We start from the raw sequence: 26405 nt of genomic DNA on the forward strand, positions 1-26405 counted from the left end.
TATTGGGTAGAATAGAACAGGAAATCAGACGAAGTATATTGCTTCTAGCAACATTTAATGGGAAAAATAAGGTGTGGTGCGTGGTGACAGAGAAACCAGAGAGCATAATAAAAGGTTGGTTATAAAAGCAGGGTGGATAAAAATCAATGATTTTTTTTTTAAAAAAGGGTTTTGTTTAAATCAGATTTTTTTTAATAAAATGCTTTTTGAGGAAAAATCTAGCTAAAGATAGTTTTCTATTTAAGATACATTATACTCCAAAGGTTATTCATCATGAAATAAGGATTAGTTTTTAATTATGTAGCATGAGGCTGTTTAAATTTTTTGGTAAATGAATTCCATTAATCCATTCATAATGTCATGCTGTCCTGTAAGATTATTTTCCTCCTTCCAATAAAGTACAGCAGATAAGTTGTCCAAATATGAATGATTAACCTATTAAACTGGAAACAGTTCACCTCGCAATAATTTCATAATTATCTATCAATGTGTTTCTAATAGTATAACCAAATCAGTATTTTTTTGATATAAGTGTAAAACTAATCTGAAAAGTTGCTATTCTAAAAATGAAACCTTCATCTGGCTGTAAATATTAAGATTATACCAGCAAGAATGAGTCTTTGGTAACTCTGAGTTGTGTAAAATATAGCGAGGAAAGGTGCACTTTTTTTGGGGGGGGGGGGAGTCACATGATTAAATTGAGTCTTTCCGAGTAGTGATTTAATTCGTGATTTAATTCATGATTTAAATCAAATTGATTTAAATCAAAACCACCCTGTTAGAAAGTGATTTTTCCTTCCTTTCTCTTTTACTTCCTGATGTTGTGGCAGTTAGGAAGCATTGCTTTAAAAAAGTTTAAGTTATTTATTTTTAATAAAAGATCATGGCTGGACATAAATCAAAATGTCCTTTAACAAATAAATAAATCACAGAATCACAGAATAGTAGAGTTGGAAGGGGCCTGTAAGCATCCCTGACAGAGAACTGTCCAGCTAGCTGCCTCCTGAAGGCCTCTAGGGTGGGAGAGCCCACAAACTCCCTAGATCATTGGTTCCAATCCTCCATCTGGCTTTATTTATTGGAACGGCGGCATTTTTGCTTGCTTGGCAAATTACAATTTCCTTAGCAAACACTTCCTAGGCTATTTTACAGTTAGTCTTCATATGCTTTGTCTTGAACTTTCTGCAGGACTTGCTACAGAGGTAAAACTGTCAAACGTTTTCTCTAGAGAAGTGGTTCCCAACCTTGGATCTCCAGGTGTAGTTGGACTGTGATTCCCATCATTCCTGACCTCTGGTCATGCTCGGTGGAGATGATGAGGCTTGGAATCACTGCCTATACCAAGTTTTCACAGCCTGGCATCCTCCAAGTGGTTTTGGCTTCAATTCCAATCAGCCACAGCAAGCATAGAAAACGGGGTCAGGAAACTTGGGAGTTGTAGTCTAAAATACTACAGGTTGTGGAAGGTTGGCCTAGAGCCTGCCTTGAGATCACCCTAGTAATGTGTATGTTTACATTATGAACTGGTAATTTGAAAAGATTAGTACAGTCCGGGAGTCAAAAATATAAAGCAATTGTATACAATTAATTCCATAAAGTTCAAGAAAGAATCAAATAGAGTAGAAAGACGAGCTTTGTTAAAGATTAAAACACAACAGTGATGGAATAGCATGCATCTTTTTGTATTAATATTGTTTTATTTAAAACTGAACATAGAAAACAAGGAATTGCATTATAAATAAGACAAGGAAATATATTACAAAACTGAGAAATCATGTAAGTCAATGGTGCTTTTAAAAAAAATAAACAGGAAAAAATATTATAAGCTTCTAAAATTCAATAAATGGCACTTTTAATGTTATTTCGAATTCTCAAAACCTACCAATTATCTGTTACTATTGTTTAGATATTTAATAGGTCTGCTTTTATTTTAATTTTTTATGATAAACCCAACTAATTAAGCAAATTTAAATAAATTAAATATTTATTGAATTTAACAGTTTAATTTAATGAACTATTTCTCCTTTAATATTATATTATTATTAGTTATTATTATTATTACACTTGTATCCTGCCCTATATCACAAGGATCTCAGGGTGGCGTACAAGTAAAATCATACAAAATTATTTAGCTACAGGTGACATATTAATTTCTTAAATTGTATCTTTTACTTTAAACAGAACAATTCTGTAGCCCCTAAACAGTGTTTGGGGCACCATAGGATGCTGCAGATCTCCTCCTCCACACCTGTAGATGGAGCTATGAGAGTGCAAGAACAGAATGAGGAGATCCATGGTGGGTCTTCCGCACACTCTCTCCCAGCTGCTGCTCCTCTTTCCGAGGTCACAACAGTGTCCTTAGAAAAGGTCAGGGAGGGTTGAAAGGGGCCATGCAGGGGAGAGGGAAGAAGAGGCATGGATCTGCAAGATCTAGAAGCTTCTCCATTACCTGTCCCTGCATACTGGAAGGTAGAGTAGATAGATGGCAAGCTTTTCTTTAGTGCTTGTTGTATGAGTGCTCTGTGTTAACAATTATTTATGCTTTTCTCATGTTGTTGGCACATTTGAATCTCAAAGAAATGTGTGCTTCCAGTTTTCACCATATAAATTTAATATCCCTACGTAATACTGAACGTGCATTCCAAAACAGAACACATATATCACACTCACCAGAAGTAGTGTATTTTTTGAAGCAATTAAAAAAAAAGGCACAGATTTTGACCAAACCGTGAATTTTAAGCTAGACTGGGGTATTTGGGGAAAATGTCCATACTGATTAGTGGTTTTGATGACCAGGCCTTGTAAAAAGAAAGCCCCCAAAGTAACTAGCCTACAAGAGACATTACTAAGTCACCTAACTGCACAAAAGCCTAGCCATTTGATGCTGAAAATCAATTTCTACTGAGCTTATGAGTCTAGTTGCTTCAAGGCTGAGCACTATGGTAAAAACCACTTTCTACAAAAGCTTGCACCTTATTGCACCAGCTATAATCAGACCTTTTCAGTGGTGAGGCACCTAATGGAGCATTGCCCTCACTCTGAACTAGCTCACTGATACTGTCACATGTGCTTGATTATGTGGTGATGGGCTGTCTTCATGCTCAGTATGTAATCCTTGATTTGCCGGAATCACTTCCCAAGACAAAGCAATTACTGGCTGAATAGTAAACTGCAAGCAGGGAAGAGAGATTCAGATATATTTTGCCCTCTCTGAAACCACAACCTTTGCATGATAATGGAAAAAACATTAATCACATCCCACACTTTAACCCATGCAACCATGCATGCGTTTTGACCCACTGATTCTGAAAAGGGTACTTAAATTAATTATGACCCTCACTGGCACCTAGTTGTGGATCACTTTGTGGGTGAAACTGAAGAGACCTTCCATCTAGTGACCTGCTGGCAACTCCAGCACCATATTCACCACCCCCCAACCAGCTTCACATCACACTATATGAGATAGGGTGGCCAGGGGAGAGATTTCAGCACATCCATGGCAGAAGGAACACCCCCTCTTGTTGGAGTGGTCTACTCAGCTGGCCTTCCTTCCCACTTCTTGCTGAGGAAGGTTGTACGAGGCCAGGAAACACTAGGAAGGGCTGGACTTATGTGCTTCAAATACTCTGGGGAAAACAGACAGGGACCTGACATACACAAGGAGAAGGTTCCTCTCATTTTCTCTTGCCCTGTCTTATCCTGCCCCTGAGCTTCTTTCACAGAAGGAAAGGAGAAAGGAGGGAGAAAAAGGTTGACATCTGAGATCACGTTGTCAACCATTACAGTTTAGTAATGCTAGTTTTTTCATTAAAGCAAGTGATGCTGTTAAACATTTCATAGTCATCTCACCACTTACCTGGAACCTGTTTAGACTCTTTCATATCTAGTATGTCTTTAATGTACAATCTTGCAAAGGCTGAAAAGATAGGATCCAAGCCCCATAACAGCAAAGGGACCTCTTCTTCCAATTCTGTGGCTCCAGCAAACATTTAGAAATGAATGATTTATCCTCAAGAGAATGGATCGACCAACCACAAAGAACTTCTGAGGGAATGTTTGCAAAACTGGGTGGGAGAGAAATACATGACATAAAATCCTCAGACACAACAATCTCTTGAAAATAAATAAATCATAGCCCCAGAACTTCAATAGTTAACAGTTCACAGTAATAGATAACCACTAACTTTGCTGAAGAGAGAAACACTACCCTAGAGAAATGATAATGATAGGAGGGCAAATTACATTCGTCTGAGAGTGTCTCGTTTTTATTGCATACTCTTCCATTAAGAAAATAGAAGCCTTGCCCAAATGAAGAGAAAAGAAAAAAGCACAAACTGGAAAAACAAGGTAATGACAAAGCATGTACAAAATGTCTTTTGAGGAACAGATTACTAAGAACATTAAGACTTATTCCATATGCTCCTCCCCACATGCTCTCATCATCACTGGAGACCTTACTCCAGATTCCTTGACCCTATGAAGCCCGACAGATACCCACTATCTGACCCCAACACTTCAGGGGATGGAGAAAATATAGACATTTAAGAAGGGTTTTGGTGGAGTCCCCCGTTTTGGCTTATCTTGATTGATGCTGTGTTGCTTTTGCAGAAATGATTTTTATTTATCCTCTGCCCTGGCATGTTAACATTGGTGTTGCATATTTGTTACATACCCTTTAAAATACTGTATTATGGTCTGCTTTGTAAGCCACCTTGAATCTGTTCTTTGGGGAAAGGTGGATGTAATAAATAGGTAAATAAGACTAACAATAAGAATTTTTCATAATATTTCAGAAACAAGGAACTGGCCAACAGTTGGAGAATTTGACTATCAAGGAGTGGAAGGAGGATAAGGATAGCATCTGAGCTGGCTTTTTTCAGGGAGGGAGTCTGAAGAACTGTGTCAAACAGAGGTGAGGAGATGAAATGATACAACTTACCAACAAATTAAAAGTTAACAAGTCACTGGGTCCAAATGGCATCCACTCAAGAGTCCTTAAAGAATGGTATTATATGGTATTACTGATCCTTCCCCCCCCCCCCCCGGCCAATATGGTATTTGTGATTCTCCCCGACATCAAAAATACAAGTTATCCCTAAAAGTCAAGCCCTGAATCAGAGGTTTTTAAAGCAGCGAACCTGACTCCAATTTTTTCAATCAGTAGCTACAGGCCAGTTAGCTTCACTTCTGGGTAAATAGGTGGAAAGCACTATTAAAGATAGAGTAATTAAGCATACAGAAAAGGAAAATGCAGAAGAATCAATATGGTTTCTGCAAAGGGAAGTCTTCCTTGAGGTGCTTTCAGAATGTCAAACATGCATGTAGATAGTGGAACTCGAGTACAATCGGGGCTAACCATTCCAGGCATTTTACATACCACCAACTGTCTGCTAAGAGAAGGAAACTAAAAGGTCTGAGTTCAGAAATGAGGGTCAGGCATAAGATATGGCATTCAGGCAAGGACTACAGACTGGTCACAGCATGCTTTGCACCCCACCGTCCAAAACCGCACATCAAGTTACAGTTGCTCCCTTCCTTGCTGACAACGTTTTACCATTAGTAGCAATTAGAAATACAATGTCAGTTATAACATAATGACTAGTTCCATTCTCTACAGGCTTTCCCTTAATTAGTTTAGCTCCTGGCATGCTTTCCATGTGTTGCACAATCCTCCTTTGACCCACTGGAAGAGCAGGCATTGTTTTTATTTGTTTTGTTCTCTAATTGGAGAAAAGACCTGGTACTATTTTTCATTGGAAGCAATCAAAAGAAACACCTATAACATTCCAACGTCAGAGCTCACAAATCTTATTCAGTTTTGACCAAATTTTGAGATAATAATGAAGACAGTGCCATATAAACATGTAGGTTTTATCTTCTAACGTTCTACGGCAACTTTGCAGATGAAGTGAACTACAGACGTATTTGTTTCTGATAGGTTGCATTCCTAAACATTTAAGAAAACATGCAGATATATTGCCATCCAAGTAGCTATAGAAAACATGTAAACATACTACTATCCTAGTAGCTGCAGACCAATTAGCTTTGCTTCTGGATAAATGGAGCCTTGAACTGCATTTGTCCTGTCACAGGTCATGGACATTAGGCATGGGCTCCCCAATCCTATATTATCGTTGTCCGTCTGCTATTAACCTACCGTATTTCTTCGATTGTAAGACACCATCGATTGTAAGACGCACCCTATTTTCAGTACCACCAACAGAAAAAAAAAGCCCTAAGACACACCTGCGATTCTAAGACACACCCCATTTTTAGAGATGTTTATATGGGGGGGGGGAGTGCGTCTTAGAATTGAAGAAATAGGGTATTATTCAAAACCTGGAAAAACTGGTATACTGAAATCAAAATAAATGGCTCCATTTGCTAATGTCTGATTACAGTCTGCATTTAAATATGCATTTTAGTAAGTGGAGTGGGGTGGTAGCTGTAATCATATAAAAGCACAAGTAAATTGTTGAAATAAATGGCTTCTTTTGCCATATTAAGAAAACATTTTGTTACCTTTAGAATGTAGATCTCTCATTTAGCCTTTACATTTTATTCAAATAAGAATGAGGAGGCAAACCACAAAATTATTTGTAGCCATAAAGCAAGTTAATATGAATTACAGTAGCTACAGGAATAGTAGCTGTGTCAGTCTTTCAACAAATAAGGAGCCTTGTGGCAAGATACAAAGCAGATTTATCATGGCACAAATACTTTTGTGGACTAGAGCCCATACCACCGGATGTACATGACAAAGTGACTCTACAAATCCACAAAAATTACACCATAATAAATAGGCTTTTTTTCCTTTAAGGTGACACAAGACTCCTTTGCAGTTTGAAAACCTATGGTCATATGACACATCTTCCTAACATGTTCCATTTTCTCTTCCAAATCCCTTCTGTCCTTTTGATTGGACTGGAGGAACATGACAAGGGCTCTTCTCCAGGGGATTGTTTCTACTGCTGAATAAGAAAGCTTGTAAGCCATGAGACCTATGTGACTTGAGTCCTTCAGCTAGGTAATGACCTATATAGGATCTGCCTTGCATGCATTAGGAACCTCAGCAATTAAGCATAATCTAGAGCAAAGGGATAATAAAATAGCCATAAATCCACCAATGCTTTAAAACTTTGCATGATTAGCAGTACTATTATTATTATTATTATTATTATTAATTTATTTATATAGCACCATCAATGTACATGGTGCTGTACAGAGTAAAACAATAAATAGCAAGACCCTGCCGCATAGGCTTACATTCTAATAAATAGAGATTTTGTACTGTTCTGGATGTTTTGAATATCACAGTGCAAGGCATACTAGTATGCAGAAAGTAGGCCTAAACAATTATTATTAATGTGGTATATAACAAATTAGATGCAGCATCTCTTTCCCCTTACTGGATGGTCTTAATCATGAATTAGCTTTGTGTGTGAGAGCCAGTTTGACAAATCCATGCAGGCATGAGAGTGCATACCTGCATGAGAGTGCATACCTGCACTCATCTATTCCATCAGATGAAAGTGAGCTGATCTGTCTATCACCCAGTCCAGCCTACCTTCCTGTCTTGGCTTCAAGACAGGAAGGCAGGCACTTTATTGTTTTATCAAAGAGAGAGATGGTGGTCAGAATTAATCTTTGAATCTCTGTGAAGGCCATTCCAAAATTGGACTAACACCACTGAAAAAGTGCTTTTCCTTAGTAGCCATCCACCTCAACTCATTTGATGAGGGCACCTGGAAGAGGGCCTCTAAAGATGATCTTCTGATCTGTGCAGGGGGCAAGATGATTCTTCAGATAACCTGGTAACAAGCCGTTCAGGGCTTTAAAAGTTAATTTCATAACTTTGAATTGGGCTGAGAAACAAAGTGGAAGCCAGTTCAGATCAACACATACTGGCATAATATGATCATATCAACTAGTCCTATTAACAATGTCACGGCTCTGTTTTGGACCATTTTCAAAGGCAGATCCACATATAAAGCACTGCAGTAATCCAAATAAGAGGTTGTCAGACCATGGACTGTACCAAGGCGATCTCTGTTCAGATAGAACTGTAGTTTGTAGCTGATAGAAGCTGTGCAGATAGAGCTGTAGTTGGTAGCTGATAAAAGGTGCTCTTTGCTACCAAGAGCACAGGTGGTTCTGGTTTTGCTACCAGAACCACCTGTGCCTCCAATGACAATGCTGGATCCAAACTATGAACTTGATTCTTTAGAAGAAGTGCAACAACCTCCAAAGCAGGTTGAACACCATTCATCAAGGCAGAAAAATCACCCATAAACAATGCCTCTGTCTTGTCTGGACTGAGTCTTAGTTTATTGGCCTTCATCCAGTTCATTACTGCACAGGCACTGATTCAGAACTCCCACTGCCTCACTAGATTTGATGAAAAGGAGAGATAGAGCTTGGTGATGTGTCACATACTGGTGACACATCAGCCCACATCACCAGAGAACTTCCCCTGGCAGTTTCATGTAGATGTTGAACAGCATGGTAAAAAAAAAAGAGAGAGACCCCAGTGGAACCCCATAGCATAACCGCCAAGGCACAGAACAATAATACCCCAGCACCACTTTCTAGAATCAGCAATCCAAATAGGAGCAGAACCACTGTGGCACAGTACCTTCAATAACCAGCTCAGACTGCCTATCCAGAATGATACCATGATTTATCTATTTATTACATTTTTATACCGTCCAACAGCCAAACCTCTCAGGGCGGTTCACAAAAATTAAAACCATCATAAAACAACCAACAGGTTAAAAACACAAATACAAAATACAGTATAAAAAGCACAACCAGGATAAAACCACACAGCAAAAATTGATATAGGTTAAACTATGCTATTAAAACAGCAAAGTTTAAATTTAAGTTAAATTAGGTGTTAAAATCCTGAGAAAATAAAAAGGTCTTCAGCTGGCGATGGAAGGAATACACTATAGGTGCCAAGCGAACCTCTCTGGGGAGCTCGTTCCACAGCCGGGGTACCGCAGCAGAGAAAGCCCTCCTGCTAGTAGCCCCCTGCCTCACTTCCTTTGGCAGGGGCTCATGAAGAAGGACCCCTGTGGATGATCTTAAGGTCCAGGCAGGCACATATGGGAGGAGATGTTCCTTCAAATAACCTGGCCCCAAACCGTTTCAATGGTATCGGAAGCCACTGAGAAGCCCAAGAGTATCAAGAGGGTTCACTTCCCCTGTCCCTCTTCCAGCAAAGGTCATCCCACAGGGCAACCAAGGCAGTTTCCATTCCAAAACCAGGCTGAAGCTCGACTGAAACTGATCCAGATGATCAGTTTAATTCAAGAGTGTCAAGAATAGATTAGCAACCACCTGCTCGAGTACCTTTCCCAGAAAGAGGATGTTGGAAACTAGCCTATAGTTAACTTCATCCAAATCCTGGTCAGGCTTCATCAAGAGTGACCCAACTACAGCCTCCTTTGAAGATGCTGATAGCACCTCCTCTCTCAAAGGGGAATTTACAACCTCCTGGACCCAACTAGAGATCCTCTTACTATTAAGTGCAATAACCCATAAAGGGCAAGAGTCAAACATTCAAACAAGCACCTTTTATACATCCTCAGCCCTCATATGATAAGTCCCACTGTGATCAATGGAGTTTATTCCCATGTAAGTGTCCATAGGATTGCATATGAAGCATCCATAAAGCATACATGTTCTCCTCAAGATACTTTAAAAAACCCCACCGAACTTCTGTAGACAACATAGGAAAAAGATATTTATTGATTTGAATAAAACCTTCTAATAGGAATCACGAACTCATAGCTCTGGCTCCTACTAAATAGGACCAGTGTATATATTCCACAGCTAGACCTGTATGGTGCTATGTGGGGGAGCGGGCTTGAATTCTTCTCCCACCATAGCTGCACAACAAACTGAGTTTCAGTCATAACCCAGTGTAGCAGCTTATTGGAGCAGTAGAAATATGATTGATTTGATCACAGGACAAATGAGCAGGACCTAAGACTTGGGCCATAGGCAAATAAGTGTATTCATTTCCACATACAAGTGTCTTACCCCAATATTCAGGGATAAAGGCTGTGTATTCTCAGGTACACACACATTATGATGTGCGTACGTGCGTACACACCACCTCAAACACGTGCATCAGAGACAGCATGGTTTTACTGCCTTTCCATGTGCTCAGTGTTCAATCGGCCTTTTGTACTCTTGCAACCTGTTAGAGCAACATTCAAATTAGGAACTGAATGACTCATACATATAAAATGAAGAATAAAGAACAATCTATAAATGGAGTAAGCTATTTATTGAGACTCTATAACTCACCCATAATGTCATAAGAGCATAATGTCAGTTTGAAAAACAAGATTATGGAGTAGACAGAAGCACAATCAGTATTTGCAAGGTGAAAAGTGGCACTTAGATTCGATATTTCGAAAATCTTGTGCCTTCATCCCTTAATACTTTCCCAACCCTTGCTATTATGCAAGTTAGTGAAGATATTAAAGCTACAAACAAAGCAAATCAGCTTGTGCTGATCTGGACAAAAGCCTAATGAATACTTGGAGGGTAAGAAAGCAGTAGTCCTACATTTGCAGCACACAATTTCATGTGAGTTATTTAAGCCATGTAATACCTTTACAGACTAAAAAACTGAGCTAGTGTGGAAAGAGTGGAATGGAAAGAGTATGACACTTGGAGGAGGGAGATCTGGGTTCTAGTCCCCACTTAGTCATCAAGCCTGCTGGATGACTGGGGCCATTATGAACTTCAAAAGGGTGTAGGCACATAGGGATTTCTCCACATGACTGGAAACCTGCCCTTACAACTCTACTCTATCTGCTGCACCAGTGGAACAGCCAAAACAGGGTGGAGTCGTTGATGGCACAGGAAGGAGCAGATTCATGCCATTCCTATACTCATTCAGACTATGAACTGTCAACAGTATAACTTTATGTTGGCCCCATTCACAGAAGACACCTCAAACCGTGGCTTTAACCATGGTGGTTAAGCCAGAAAGTCGGGCTGTGTTCAGAAGACACCTTAAAGCACGGCTTTAAACATAGTGAATAAGGCTTACCAATCCTATCACTATCATTGTAAGGTACATTCTTTCAATAAGGAATGAAGCATCAAGAAAGAGATGGAGTAAGATAGTACCCTATTTCTTCAATTCTAAGACGCACTTTTCCCCCCATATAAACATCTCTAAAAATGGGGTGCGTCTTACAATCGAAGAAATACGGTAGTACCAAACAGCAAGCACTAGGAAAGACTGGAGAAGCAATTTCCATTAAACAATGAACCAATAAAAATTATCACATACAGTAAAGGAGAGAGTGATTCCCACGTCAGAGGGAACAGACAGGGGGAAGAGCATAAATGTCTCCCTTATTATTAGCTCCAAGAGATGATTACTTTAAAGAAATTAGCAAGCTTAGAAGAGCCTAGAAAAGATGTGGAAAATTGGAGAATAGGAAATATCAGAACTCTAATTAGGAAATTGGGATAAAAGCTAAAAGTAGGCCTGCTTAGAAAGGTGAACAAATGGACAGTATACTTATTCATAACTAGCCTGAAAATGGTAAGCAAACATATATATGCTTCCCAGGAACAGGAAATAAAATACGGTACTGATGGGGAGATGAAGCTTAAGAAGGGAACAAAGATGAACAAGTATTGCACCATTTCTTTTGCAACTATAAAACTGGGGAATAAGCTAAAACTAGTGGATGTTTCTTGCATAAAACCATTGCAACTCTATTACAGTAACAAAATATTAGATATCAGAGGCAACGCTTTTTATTTATCAAGTTTTCTGGCAGCTTTATTTCTGGACTAAAGTAATGTAACTGTAACAAATAAAAAGAACTTCATGCATCTAAGTAAGTTTGTCTTTAAGTTCTTTTTAAGTTCTTTAACATTACGTTAGCTCAGCCTTCCCCAACCTAGAGCCCACCAGATGTTTTGGACTGCAACTCCCAGCATTACTGACAATTGGTCATACTGGCTGGGGCTGATGGGAGCTGAAGTCCAAAACATCTGGATGCCACTAGGGGAGGGCTCCACTAGCCTATCTTAAAACTAATCCATTAGTTATCCTCTCAAACTTCATTTTGTTCTCAGCATGGAAACTAAAAGAGAGCTTTGCAGAATCATACCAGAAGTCCACCTATCATTCTGCTTCTAATAGCAGCCCTCTAATCCCCATTTTTCGTAGAACCCACAAGCCTTCATGCCCTATAAAGCACTCCCTGTTATTTGGCCCCAGGATCTTCTATTCAGACCCTGGACCTGGAAGTTCCATGCAGCTGTCATGGTTAACAGCCATGGATAGACCTATTCCCCCATGGCGTTGTCTAATCCCCTTTTAAAGCCAGCAGCTTAATAAACAACAACACCTCAATACACACAGGTGTATAACCCTATGCATGTTTAGACAGAAAAAAGTCATACAATTGCTGACAGTTGTAGGACTTTGTCTCCGGTCTAAACATGCACAGGATTGCAACCCTGTATGTTTCCTCCACCCCGCTCCCTCTCCAACCTGCTTTTTATTACAGCAGCCACAGTCGTGGCTGCTGTATGTTAAGGCCCGTCAGTAATCTGAGCATTCTACCATTATAATTTATTAGCGGGGGGGGAAGGGGAATTTAGGGTCCTAAAATGAAAAATATTTCAGGAATCTTTCTGAAACGCGGTACTGCCAGAAAGAAATGCTGGCTTTACATTCCCTGCGCGTTTCAGGGAGATTCCTGAAATATTGAGGTCTGGGTGGGAGTTTAAAGCAGAAAAAGGGAGAGAAAGTCTGTCCGTCACAATCTGCTTTGTTTTTCTCGGAGGTGGCGACTTTTTTTTTGCGCACTCGTAGCGCAAAAGGGGAAGCCTCCCGGCGTAATCCATAAACAGGATTAAATTCCCCTATCTATCCGATTGATGGAATGGCCTTTCTTTTTTCGAAAGACCGTTCCATCAATTTTTAATTAATTTTTAAAATCCCCATGTTTCTCAATGGGGAATCTGATAAGCTCACGCATGCGCGTGAGCTTCAGAATCCCCAGAGAGAGGAGGGAGAAGCAGGGAGAGCGCGGCCGGCGCTCATCCCCGTCGGGCCAGGTAAGTGGGGTGAGGGGGCTTCTCGGGAACCAGGCGTGGCGGCGGGGGAAGCCGGGGGGGGGGGGAAGTCGCCCCCCACACCCCGGCTTCACCTTGTCCGTCGGCGGCTGGCCCAGGTTTCAATCAATTGAGCGCCCGGTTCCACCCGAAAACAAGGCCGCAATTGCGGCCTTGCTTTCGGGTGGAACCGGGCGCTCAATTGATTGAAACCTGGGCCTGTCTCCGAAGGTTTCAATTGAGCCCCCGGCTTCGGATGGAGCCGGGCGCTCAATTGAAACCCGGGGCCTGCCGTGGGGGGAGTTTGCCTGGCCTCCGCTGCTGCCTACCGCAGCAGCAGCGGAGACCTGGACCGTGGGGGTTGGGGATTTCCCAGGGCCTCGCCGCCGCCACTGCAGCAGCAACTACTGCGACGGCAGGCCGGGGCCCAGGGAACGCACAGGGCCGCGCTGGGGTGGGGAGATCTCTGGGCCCCGGCCTGCCGGTGCCGTAGGAACTACGACGATGGCAAGCTGGGGCCCAGGGACCAGGCCGAGGCGCGCTGGGGGGGGGAGGGGGCCCTAGCCGGGGTGGGGGAGAGAGGAGGTTCTTACCTTCTTCCTCGTTCCAGGCACGGTGGGAAATGGAGTCCTTACAGTAATAGGAAGTGTCGCAATAGCCCTTTGCGACACTTCCTGTTGGGACGCCATTTCCCATGAAGCTTGGATGAAGAAGGAGGTAAGCACCTCCTCTCCTCTCCTTACCCCACCCTGGCGGAGGGGGGGAGTGAGAGGAGAGGGGGCCCGCGTCGCTGGGGTGGGGGGGCACGGGGAGCTTCCCTATCCAGGGAAGCGCTGGGGTGTGTGTGTGTGTGTGTGTGTGTGTGTGTGTGTGTTATTCCCTAGTCTCCGCTGCTGCCAACCGCGGCAGCGGCAGGAGGCTAGAGAATCAATCACACACACACACACACACACACACACACACACAGAGCTGACTTGGGCAGAGGGGGGGGGAGGAGAGGAGAGGGGGCCCGAGTCGCTGGGGTGGGGGGGCACGGGGAGCTTCCCTATCCTCGAGGGAAGCGCTGGGGTGTGTGTGTGTGTGTGTTATTCCCTGGTCTCTGCTGCTGCAGGAGGCTAGAGAATCACACACACACACAGCTGACTTGGGCGGAGGTGGGGGAAGGAGAGGAGAGGGGGTGCTTACCTTCTTCCTCGTCGCAGGGTTGGTGGGAAATGCACTTTTCAGCGTGACAGGAAGTGTCGCAATAGCCCTTTGCGACACTTCCTGTTATGGGACGCCATTTCCCACCAAGTCTGCAAGGAAGAAGCAGATAAGAACCTCCTCTCCTTCCCCTCCCACTCCGGGTCAAATTCCCCTGGTGCAGGTGGGGGTCACAGGTAAGCACCTCCTCTCCTCCCCCCCCCCTCCGGCATGTTTAGATGGGAAAGTCCTACAACTCCCAGCATGCCAGAGCTATTGTGGCTGGCTAGGGCATGCTGGGACTTGTAGGACTTCAACACCCCCCCCCCCCCCGTCTAAACATGCATAGGATTGTGCCTTAAAGTAGGGTAACCATATGAAAAGGAGGACAGGGCTCCTGTATCTTTAACAGTAATGTAGAAAGGGGAATTTCAGTGGGTGTCAGTTAAAGCTGCAGAAGCCCTGCCCTCTTTTGTATCTGGCCACTCTACTATAGCTAGTGTAGCTTTGGCTGTTGTGATGAAGGGAGAATTTCACCCTCTTCGGTTGACACCTGCTGAAATTCCCTTTTCTACTCTGTTTTTATTTTCATTTTACCTTGTACACCGCTCTGAAATTTTTCAATGGGGAGCGGTATATAAATATTCTAAATAAATAAATAAATAATAAATAAACTTCTCTTTCTGCCGGAAATATTCCCATTTTTAAGTGCTTTCTGAATTGCTTGTCTCTTGTTCATTTATTAGTCCTTGACAAAGCATCAGAGGAGTTAAGAGTTTTATTTGTAAGGATGTTGCAGGAGGGAAGATTAAATGGAGTACTGGCTATATTCGGTTCCTCCAGCTTGGGAAGATTTTATACCTTCCTTGCTGCTGTTGCTGCTGGTGAAATTAGTGCATTCCACTTCCCAGGCTCTGTATAAGACACAGAGCTAAAGAGAATTAAAATAAAGGTCATTGAATTTGGTTTCATTTCTCCCTCGCTAGCATATCCTGTCCATATGCTTGCTTATTTCTGCTGTGATCTTCTCTTATTTGTGTCTCCTATATCTAATATAATCATCTTGTATTATGCTGCTCTGTTATCCACCTGGGTGTGGCTTCCCAGCATGGACTCAAAAGCAGAAAATGCAGTATCTCATCTTTGTGTATGTATTACAAAGTGGTGGTTGAGTTACAGACCACATTGTTTGCCACACATGAACGCAGGGTTACAATTATAATGTTGGATTAAGCAAAAAACAAGAGGGAAATGGTTCTACTGCAGATGCTTTACTGTGATATGAGAAATGAACCTTTCTTAGTATTCTCATGACACTGATAGGGGGAAGCCAACTCTGTTTTCCGGACAGTGCTCTGGGGACTGTAAATATGTTTTGTCCCAAAACCTGGCTGCTGAACAGAATAGTGAGGTTCTATAATAAATCTCCAAGTACCCAGGGCCTGATGTATTACATACAAAACCCAAAGAACGATGTAGCAAGCTGGGGAATTTATCTGATCCTGTCACAATCTTTGGTTATTTTTCTGTCAGGAGCATCTAGAGCTATAACAAGGAATATTGGGCTATTTATACAGCTGCACTATGTATTGTGCTGAGAGAACTACAGTTTGGAGCCTCTTCCTGGAAGTGTTCTTGGGCTCTGGAATTAGGCCTAATTTACACCAACCAGGATATTGCACTATAGAAGTGGTATGAAAGCAGTATATAAGAGGCAGGAGCCACACTAGTGGTTCATAGGGGTGTTGAAGTGCACTGACAACTGTTGGGGCCCCTTGACACATACCATATACTGCTGTCATAGTGCTATATCCTGCCTGGCGTAGATTAGGCCGTACTAGACTGCTCTAGACCTACGCAGGAAGGATTACAAGAGACTTCCTCTTTGGGCTGGGACTTCACCTGAGCAACAATAGTCTTCTCGGATCTACTGTTGCTTTGTTCAGGTGTTCAATCTATGTAGGAAGAGCGAACACATTAGCCCTGCTTCCACCTTTGCACATTTCTGTCACTGTTTGCTCTTGGAGGGCAATGGTCTGAAGAAGAGAGGTTCCTGTTCTTTTGAGGCTCTCCATGTGATCCAGGGTGCTGGACAACCCATGTTTCTGTGTGTTCTTCAACCCCAAATCTTGACTTCACCCCCAGTTCTGACCTTCTGGTACAATTTGTAGCTCCTGGTGGTCCCCTCCAGGCTCCCCTCTGACAGCTGCTTATGGCTTAGACCTGATACTTTCAAAATGAATCTGTGGGTAGGATTTTTTTTTTAGTGCAACAAGGTCTGTTTGCTTACAATGTTCATGAGCAACAAATCATGCCTCTGGGCTTTGGCATTACAGGGAACAAGAAGCCTGCAGGTAGGAACCGTCTGGAGTGTACATCCTGAAAGTGTACATCCTGAAAGACCGTGTGCTATTTTCCTCATCCGTCCACGTCCATTCTTCCTCTTGTGTCGTGTCTTTTTAAGATTTTTAAGCCTGCAGGTAGGGACCTTCTGGAGAGGAATGAACAAATATGAATGCCCAAGGCAAGAACCCAACATAGGGAGCAAAGTGTACATCCTGAAAGACCGTGTGCTATTTTCCTCATCCGTCCACGTCCATTCTTCCTCTTGTGTTGTGTCTTTTTAAGGTTTTTAAGCCTGCAGGTAGGAACTGTCTGGAGAGGAAATGAACAAATGTGAATGCTCAAGGCGAGAACCCAACATAGGGAGGAAAGTGTACATCCTGAAAGACCGTGTGCTATTTTCCTCATCCGTCCACGTCCATTCTTCCTCTTGTGTCGTGTCTTTTTAAGATTTTTAAGCCTGCAGGTAGGGACCGTCTGGAGAGGAATGAACAAATATGAATGCCCAAGGCAAGAACCCAACATAGGGAGCAAAGTGTACATCCTGAAAGACCGTGTGCTATTTTCCTCATCCGTCCACGTCCATTCTTCCTTGTGTGTCGTGTCTTTTTAAGATTTTTAAGTCTGCAGGTAGGGACCGTCTGGAGAGGAATGAACAAATATGAATGCTCAAGGCGAGAACCCAACATAGGGAGGAAAGTGTACATCCTGAAAGACCGTGTGCTATTTTCCTCATCCGTCCACGTCCATTCTTCCTTGTGTGTCGTGTCTTTTTAAGATTTTTAAGCCTGCAGGTAGGGACCTTCTGGAGAGGAATGAACAAATATGAATGCTCAAGGCGAGAACCCAACATAGGGAACAAAGTGTACTTCCTGAAAGACCGTGTGCTATTTTCCTCATCCGTCCACGTCCATTCTTCCTTGTGTGTCATGTCTTTTTAAGATTTTTAAGCCTGCAGGTAGGGACCTTCTGGAGAGGAATGAACAAATATGAATGCCCAAGGCAAGAACCCAACATAGGGAGCAAAGTGTACATCCTGAAAGACCATGTGCTATTTTCCTCATCCGTCCACGTCCATTCTTCCTCTTGTGTTGTGTCTTTTTAAGATTTTTAAGCCTGCAGGTAGGAACTGTCTGGAGAGGAATGAACAAATGTGAATGCTCAAGGCGAGAACCCAACATAGGGAGGAAAGTGTACATCCTGAAACACCGTGTGCTATTTTCCTCATCCGTCCACGTCCATTCTTCCTCTTGTGTCGTGTCTTTTTAAGATTTTTAAGCCTGCAGGTAGGGACCGTCTGGAGAGGAATGAACAAATATGAATGCCCAAGGCGAGAACCCAACATAGGGAGCAAAGTGTACATCCTGAAAGACCGTGTGCTATTTTCCTCATCCGTCCACGTCCATTCTTCCTTGTGTGTCGTGTCTTTTTAAGATTTTTAAGTCTGCAGGTAGGGACCGTCTGGAGAGGAATGAACAAATATGAATGCTCAAGGCGGGAACCCAACAGGGGGATGTTGGGGAGTGGGGGGGAGAGGAGGTGCTTACCTGCTTCCTCATCGCAGGCCTGTTTTGAAATGGAGTTCACAGCATAAGAGGAAGTGACGCAATGCTGTGAACTCCATTTCCCACCAGGCCTGCGATGAGGAAGCAGGTAAGCACCTCCTCTCCCCCCCACTCCCAACCGCGCGGTGACTTACGTTCCTGTGATCACCTCCCGGTCCAGGCTTCGAAGCCAGGACGGGGTTTTGGAGGCGGACACTTTAAAGGGCTGCACCAGGAAGCCTGGTGCAGTGCTTTAAAGCTTCTGGCTCCAACTCCCTGTCCTGGCTTCGAAGCCTGGACCCGGAGGTTATCATAGGAACGTAAGTGACCGTGCGGATGCCCCCAGCGCGACCCGGTCCCTGGATCTAGAGCCCAGGATCTCCCAACTCCCAGTCCAACACTCTAACCACTATGCCACACTAGTTTGAGCCTTTATTTATTCCTATATACTTAAGACTTCACAGTAAGCAACTGAATAAGGAAGAAAGTACTTCAATAGCCTCTACACACACCTCTCACAAAGGTGTGAAAGTTGTGAGTGCTGTTGCATTCATGTCTTGCTTGTGGTTTCTCCATGGTCAGCTGGCTGGCCCCTGTGTGAACTGTACTTTGGACAGGATGGACCCATGGTCTGATCCAGCAGGGCTCTTCTTATGTACTTACGTGTTTCAGATTTAAAGCCTATATCTGCCTGCCGAGGTATGTCTGAGGAGCCTTTCTCGGTGCCCTACCAACACCAGATACATGCTATTGTGGAACATGGGACAGGGCCTTCTCTGTTGTGGCACCCCGGCTGTGGAATTCCCTCCCCCTGGAGGCCCAACTGGTGCCAGCCCTGGCTTCATTTTGGCGCCAGGTTAAGCATGGCTTTTTAAAAAAGCCTTTGATGGCTAAATCCACTGTTTCGTTTTAATTGGATTTTACACTTTTAAAATTTCATATTGGTTTTAACGTATTAATGGTTTAATTTGTTTTAGAATTGTATGTTTATTGTTCTGTTTTATATGTATACTTTTATCTGTACGCCGCCCTGAGATCCTTGTGATATAGGGCGGGATAAAAATGTTTTAATAAATAAAGCCAGAGTCCTTAATATGGCCATGTGGAGCTTTTAATTTTTTTAAAAAATGCATTTTATTTATTTTATTTCATTACTGCATTTTATCTCAGAGCTAGATTAGAAAGAACATCAGGAATTTATTAGAAAGGTCAGAATTCCCTTCCTGTATTTTATGTAGTAACTAAAAAGAAAAAGAAAACTTCTGGGAAAAGAAGGTCAAATTGTCCATGAAGAGTGAGAACTTTAATTTTCTCCATAGATCAGCAGCTTGGGGACCTGCAGCAATACAAAAAGTATCAGAAAGCCTAAATAGAGGGGGGAATCCAATTTATGCCAGCCCTAAAATAACGTACATACATTGGCAGCAGACAACAGAAGGCACTGAAAAATATCCTGCCTGAAATAATGATACACCACAGGACAACGTTTTGTCTGAATCTCTACCAATCACTTCCATGGACTACTAACAATGGGATTTAAAGGCTATCAAGGGCTACTAGCCCTGATGGTTGTGTGCTATCTCCAGTATCAGAGGCAGTATACCTGTGTGCACCAGTTGCTGGGGAACATGGGTGGGTGCTTGCATTTGCACTGTGTACTGCTTGTGGGTCCGTGGTCAACAGCTGGTTAGCCACTATGTGATCAGATTGCAGGACTAGATGGACCCTTGGTCTGATCCAGCATGGTTCTTCTTATGTTCATATGATCCATATCAAACCAGTCCTGCTAGTTTCCATCTCCTAAGAGCAGGCTTTTTGGAAAGCGAATGGGCCTTAATTGTCCAGGCCACCCCAAAATCCTTTACAAATTCCCGTTTCTATCCAACTGTTAAAGATACAGGAGCCTTGTCCTCCTTTCCATAGGGTCACCGTAGCCACATGGAAAGGAGCACAGGGCTCCTGTATCTTTAAAAATGGAATAGAAAAGGGAATTTCAGCAAGTGTCAGTTGTATGCATGCAGCACCTGGTGAAATTCCCTCTTCGTCACAACAGTTAAAGCTGCAGGAGCTATACTAGAGTGACCAGATTTAAAAGAGGGCAGGGCACTACACGAACATTAACTACACTAACTAATACATTAGTATTCTATCTAACTTACCACTAATAGACTCATGAATCTAAGACTAAATTTTATAATTTTTACTTAATTAACATTAAAGAATGCACTTAAACGAAGTGCAGATCAGATCCTTGAAGGACACCACTGTAAATATAAAATTCATGTGACCATAAAGTAGATGGGTATATAAAGTCATATCTGTGTTTTGTGAAAAAGCAAGTTGAGATTTTTTGGAGGGAGGTGTTGTTTATTAAAATCACTTTCTGCATACAGTAAGTACACCCGAACGCAAAAGTCCGTGACAAAAACGGCAACAAACTCAGCTTTTACACTAACTGATACATTAGTATTCTATCTAGCTTACCACTAATACACTCATGAATCTAACACTAAAATTTATAATTATTACTTTATTAACATTAAAGAATCCATCCCCCTTCTTAATGCATGAATTTAGCTGGCAGTTAGGGAGAACTTTGTCCCTCCAGTTATCGTGGCATGTTTGGCTCACATCAGCCACAGGCAATGCACTCTGCCCATGTTCATAGAATCGTAGAATAGCAGAGTTGAAAAGGGGGCCTATGAGGGCATCTAGTCCAACCCCCTTCTTAATGCAGGAATTTAGCTGGCAGTTAGGGAGAACTTCCTCCCTCCAGTTATCGTTGCATGTTTGGCTCACATCAGCCACAGGCAATGCACTCTGCCCATGTTCATAGAATCGTAGAATAGCAGAGTTGAAAAGGGGGCCTATGAGGGCATCTAGTCCATCCCACTTCTTAATGCAGGAATTTAGCTGGCAGTTAGGGAGAACTTCCTCCCTCCAGTTATCGTTGCATGTTTGGCTCACATCAGCCACAGGCAATGCACTCTGCTCATGTTCATAGAATCGTAGAATAGCAGAGTTGAAAAGGGGGCCTATGAGGGCATCTAGTCCAACCCCCTTCTTAATGCAGGAATTTAGCTGGCAGTTAGGGAGAACTTCCTCCCTCCAGTTATCGTTGCATGTTTGGCTCACATCAGCCACAGGCAATGCACTCTGCCCATGTTCATAGAATCGTAGAATAGCAGAGTTGAAAAGGGGGCCTATGAGGGCATCTAGTCCATCCCACTTCTTAATGCAGGAATTTAGCTGGCAGTTAGGGAGAACTTCCTCCCTCCAGTTATCGTTGCATGTTTGGCTCATATCAGCCACAGGCAATGCACTCTGCCCATGTTCATAGAATCGTAGAATAGCAGAGTTGAAAAGGGGGCCTATGAGGGCATCTAGTCCATCCCCCTTCTTAATGCAGGAATTTAGCTGGCAGTTAGGGAGAACTTCCTCCCTCCAGTTATCGTTGCATGTTTGGCTCACATCAGCCACAGGCAATGCACTCTGCCCATGTTCATAGAATCGTAGAATAGCAGAGTTGAAAAGGGGGCCTATGAGGGCATCTAGTCCATCCCACTTCTTAATGCAGGAATTTAGCTGGCAGTTAGGGAGAACTTCCTCCCTCCAGTTATCGTTGCATGTTTGGCTCACATCAGCCACAGGCAATGCACTCTGCCCATGTTCATAGAATCGTAGAATAGCAGAGTTGAAAAGGGGGCCTATGAGGGCATCTAGTCCATCCCCCTTCTTAATGCAGGAATTTAGCTGGCAGTTAGGGAGAACTTCCTCCCTCCAGTTATCGTTGCATGTTTGGCTCACATCAGCCACAGGCAATGCACTCTGCCCATGTTCATAGAATCGTAGAATAGCAGAGTTGAAAAGGGGGCCTATGAGGGCATCTAGTCCATCCCCCTTCTTAATGCAGGAATTTAGCTGGCAGTTAGGGAGAACTTCCTCCCTCCAGTTATCGTTGCATGTTTGGCTCACATCAGCCACAGGCAATGCACTCTGCCCATGTTCATAGAATCGTAGAATAGCAGAGTTGAAAAGGGGGCCTATGAGGGCATCTAGTCCATCCCACTTCTTAATGCAGGAATTTAGCTGGCAGTTAGGGAGAACTTCCTCCCTCCAGTTATCGTTGCATGTTTGGCTCACATCAGCCACAGGCAATGCACTCTGCCCATGTTCATAGAATCGTAGAATAGCAGAGTTGAAAAGGGGGCCTATGAGGGCATCTAGTCCATCCCACTTCTTAATGCAGGAATTTAGCTGGCAGTTAGGGAGAACTTCCTCCCTCCAGTTATCGTTGCATGTTTGGCTCACATCAGCAACAGGCAATGCACTCTGCTCATGTTCATAGAATCGTAGAATAGCAGAGTTGAAAAGGGGGCCTATGAGGGCATCTAGTCCAACCCCCTTCTTAATGCAGGAATTTAGCTGGCAGTTAGGGAGAACTTCCTCCCTCCAGTTATCGTTGCATGTTTGGCTCACATCAGCCACAGGCAATGCACTCTGCCCATGTTCATAGAATCGTAGAATAGCAGAGTTGAAAAGGGGGCCTATGAGGGCATCTAGTCCATCCCACTTCTTAATGCAGGAATTTAGCTGGCAGTTAGGGAGAACTTCCTCCCTCCAGTTATCGTTGCATGTTTGGCTCACATCAGCAACAGGCAATGCACTCTGCTCATGTTCATAGAATCGTAGAATAGCAGAGTTGAAAAGGGGGCCTATGAGGGCATCTAGTCCAACCCCCTTCTTAATGCAGGAATTTAGCTGGCAGTTAGGGAGAACTTCCTCCCTCCAGTTATCGTTGCATGTTTGGCTCACATCAGCCACAGGCAATGCACTCTGCCCATGTTCATAGAATCGTAGAATAGCAGAGTTGAAAAGGGGGCCTATGAGGGCATCTAGTCCATCCCACTTCTTAATGCAGGAATTTAGCTGGCAGTTAGGGAGAACTTCCTCCCTCCAGTTATCGTTGCATGTTTGGCTCATATCAGCCACAGGCAATGCACTCTGCCCATGTTCATAGAATCGTAGAATAGCAGAGTTGAAAAAGGGGCCTATGAGGGCATCTAGTCCATCCCCCTTCTTAATGCAGGAATTTAGCTGGCAGTTAGGGAGAACTTCCTCCCTCCAGTTATCGTTGCATGTTTGGCTCACATCAGCCACAGGCAATGCACTCTGCCCATGTTCATAGAATCGTAGAATAGCAGAGTTGAAAAGGGGGCCTATGAGGGCATCTAGTCCATCCCACTTCTTAATGCAGGAATTTAGCTGGCAGTTAGGGAGAACTTCCTCCCTCCAGTTATCGTTGCATGTTTGGCTCATATCAGCCACAGGCAATGCACTCTGCCCATGTTCATAGAATCGTAGAATAGCAGAGTTGAAAAGGGGGCCTATGAGGGCATCTAGTCCATCCCCCTTCTTAATGCAGGAATTTAGCTGGCAGTTAGGGAGAACTTCCTCCCTCCAGTTATCGTTGCATGTTTGGCTCACATCAGCCACAGGCAATGCACTCTGCCCATGTTCATAGAATCGTAGAATAGCAGAGTTGAAAAGGGGGCCTATGAGGGCATCTAGTCCATCCCACTTCTTAATGCAGGAATTTAGCTGGCAGTTAGGGAGAACTTCCTCCCTCCAGTTATCGTTGCATGTTTGGCTCACATCAGCCACAGGCAATGCACTCTGCCCATGTTCATAGAATCGTAGAATAGCAGAGTTGAAAAGGGGGCCTATGAGGGCATCTAGTCCATCCCCCTTCTTAATGCAGGAATTTAGCTGGCAGTTAGGGAGAACTTCCTCCCTCCAGTTATCGTTGCATGTTTGGCTCACATCAGCCACAGGCAATGCACTCTGCCCATGTTCATAGAATCGTAGAATAGCAGAGTTGAAAAGGGGGCCTATGAGGGCATCTAGTCCATCCCCCTTCTTAATGCAGGAATTTAGCTGGCAGTTAGGGAGAACTTCCTCCCTCCAGTTATCGTTGCATGTTTGGCTCACATCAGCCACAGGCAATGCACTCTGCCCATGTTCATAGAATCGTAGAATAGCAGAGTTGAAAAGGGGGCCTATGAGGGCATCTAGTCCATCCCACTTCTTAATGCAGGAATTTAGCTGGCAGTTAGGGAGAACTTCCTCCCTCCAGTTATCGTTGCATGTTTGGCTCACATCAGCCACAGGCAATGCACTCTGCCCATGTTCATAGAATCGTAGAATAGCAGAGTTGAAAAGGGGGCCTATGAGGGCATCTAGTCCATCCCACTTCTTAATGCAGGAATTTAGCTGGCAGTTAGGGAGAACTTCCTCCCTCCAGTTATCGTTGCATGTTTGGCTCACATCAGCAACAGGCAATGCACTCTGCTCATGTTCATAGAATCGTAGAATAGCAGAGTTGAAAAGGGGGCCTATGAGGGCATCTAGTCCAACCCCCTTCTTAATGCAGGAATTTAGCTGGCAGTTAGGGAGAACTTCCTCCCTCCAGTTATCGTTGCATGTTTGGCTCACATCAGCCACAGGCAATGCACTCTGCCCATGTTCATAGAATCGTAGAATAGCAGAGTTGAAAAGGGGGCCTATGAGGGCATCTAGTCCATCCCACTTCTTAATGCAGGAATTTAGCTGGCAGTTAGGGAGAACTTCCTCCCTCCAGTTATCGTTGCATGTTTGGCTCACATCAGCAACAGGCAATGCACTCTGCTCATGTTCATAGAATCGTAGAATAGCAGAGTTGAAAAGGGGGCCTATGAGGGCATCTAGTCCAACCCCCTTCTTAATGCAGGAATTTAGCTGGCAGTTAGGGAGAACTTCCTCCCTCCAGTTATCGTTGCATGTTTGGCTCACATCAGCCACAGGCAATGCACTCTGCCCATGTTCATAGAATCGTAGAATAGCAGAGTTGAAAAGGGGGCCTATGAGGGCATCTAGTCCATCCCACTTCTTAATGCAGGAATTTAGCTGGCAGTTAGGGAGAACTTCCTCCCTCCAGTTATCGTTGCATGTTTGGCTCATATCAGCCACAGGCAATGCACTCTGCCCATGTTCATAGAATCGTAGAATAGCAGAGTTGAAAAAGGGGCCTATGAGGGCATCTAGTCCATCCCCCTTCTTAATGCAGGAATTTAGCTGGCAGTTAGGGAGAACTTCCTCCCTCCAGTTATCGTTGCATGTTTGGCTCACATCAGCCACAGGCAATGCACTCTGCCCATGTTCATAGAATCGTAGAATAGCAGAGTTGAAAAGGGGGCCTATGAGGGCATCTAGTCCAACCCCCTTCTTAATGCAGGAATTTAGCTGGCAGTTAGGGAGAACTTCCTCCCTCCAGTTATCGTTGCATGTTTGGCTCACATCAGCCACAGGCAATGCACTCTGCCCATGTTCATAGAATCGTAGAATAGCAGAGTTGAAAAGGGGGCCTATGAGGGCATCTAGTCCATCCCACTTCTTAATGCAGGAATTTAGCTGGCAGTTAGGGAGAACTTCCTCCCTCCAGTTATCGTTGCATGTTTGGCTCATATCAGCCACAGGCAATGCACTCTGCCCATGTTCATAGAATCGTAGAATAGCAGAGTTGAAAAGGGGGCCTATGAGGGCATCTAGTCCATCCCCCTTCTTAATGCAGGAATTTAGCTGGCAGTTAGGGAGAACTTCCTCCCTCCAGTTATCGTTGCATGTTTGGCTCACATCAGCCACAGGCAATGCACTCTGCCCATGTTCATAGAATCGTAGAATAGCAGAGTTGAAAAGGGGGCCTATGAGGGCATCTAGTCCATCCCACTTCTTAATGCAGGAATTTAGCTGGCAGTTAGGGAGAACTTCCTCCCTCCAGTTATCGTTGCATGTTTGGCTCACATCAGCCACAGGCAATGCACTCTGCCCATGTTCATAGAATCGTAGAATAGCAGAGTTGAAAAGGGGGCCTATGAGGGCATCTAGTCCATCCCACTTCTTAATGCAGGAATTTAGCTGGCAGTTAGGGAGAACTTCCTCCCTCCAGTTATCGTTGCATGTTTGGCTCACATCAGCAACAGGCAATGCACTCTGCTCATGTTCATAGAATCGTAGAATAGCAGAGTTGAAAAGGGGGCCTATGAGGGCATCTAGTCCAACCCCCTTCTTAATGCAGGAATTTAGCTGGCAGTTAGGGAGAACTTCCTCCCTCCAGTTATCGTTGCATGTTTGGCTCACATCAGCCACAGGCAATGCACTCTGCCCATGTTCATAGAATCGTAGAATAGCAGAGTT

At 43.7% G+C, this 26405-nt stretch overlaps 1 protein-coding gene across 3 annotated transcripts in view; it reads right to left on the minus strand.

Moving 5' to 3' along the window:
* STN1 (STN1 subunit of CST complex) overlaps nt 1–26405 on the minus strand; it is a 53921-nt gene that overhangs the window by 21275 nt on the left and 6241 nt on the right. For all 3 annotated transcript variants that reach the window (XM_063131563.1, XM_063131564.1, XM_063131562.1), the window contains exon 2: nt 3857–4064. In XM_063131563.1, the coding sequence (XP_062987633.1) occupies nt 3857–3989 (133 nt within the window). In that variant the 5' untranslated portion in view covers nt 3990–4064. The remainder of the gene's footprint in view (nt 1–3856; nt 4065–26405) is intronic.

This window comes from Elgaria multicarinata, chromosome 8 (assembly GCF_023053635.1).
Source record: "Elgaria multicarinata webbii isolate HBS135686 ecotype San Diego chromosome 8, rElgMul1.1.pri, whole genome shotgun sequence".
In the NCBI taxonomy this organism is placed as follows: domain Eukaryota; kingdom Metazoa; phylum Chordata; class Lepidosauria; order Squamata; family Anguidae; genus Elgaria; species Elgaria multicarinata.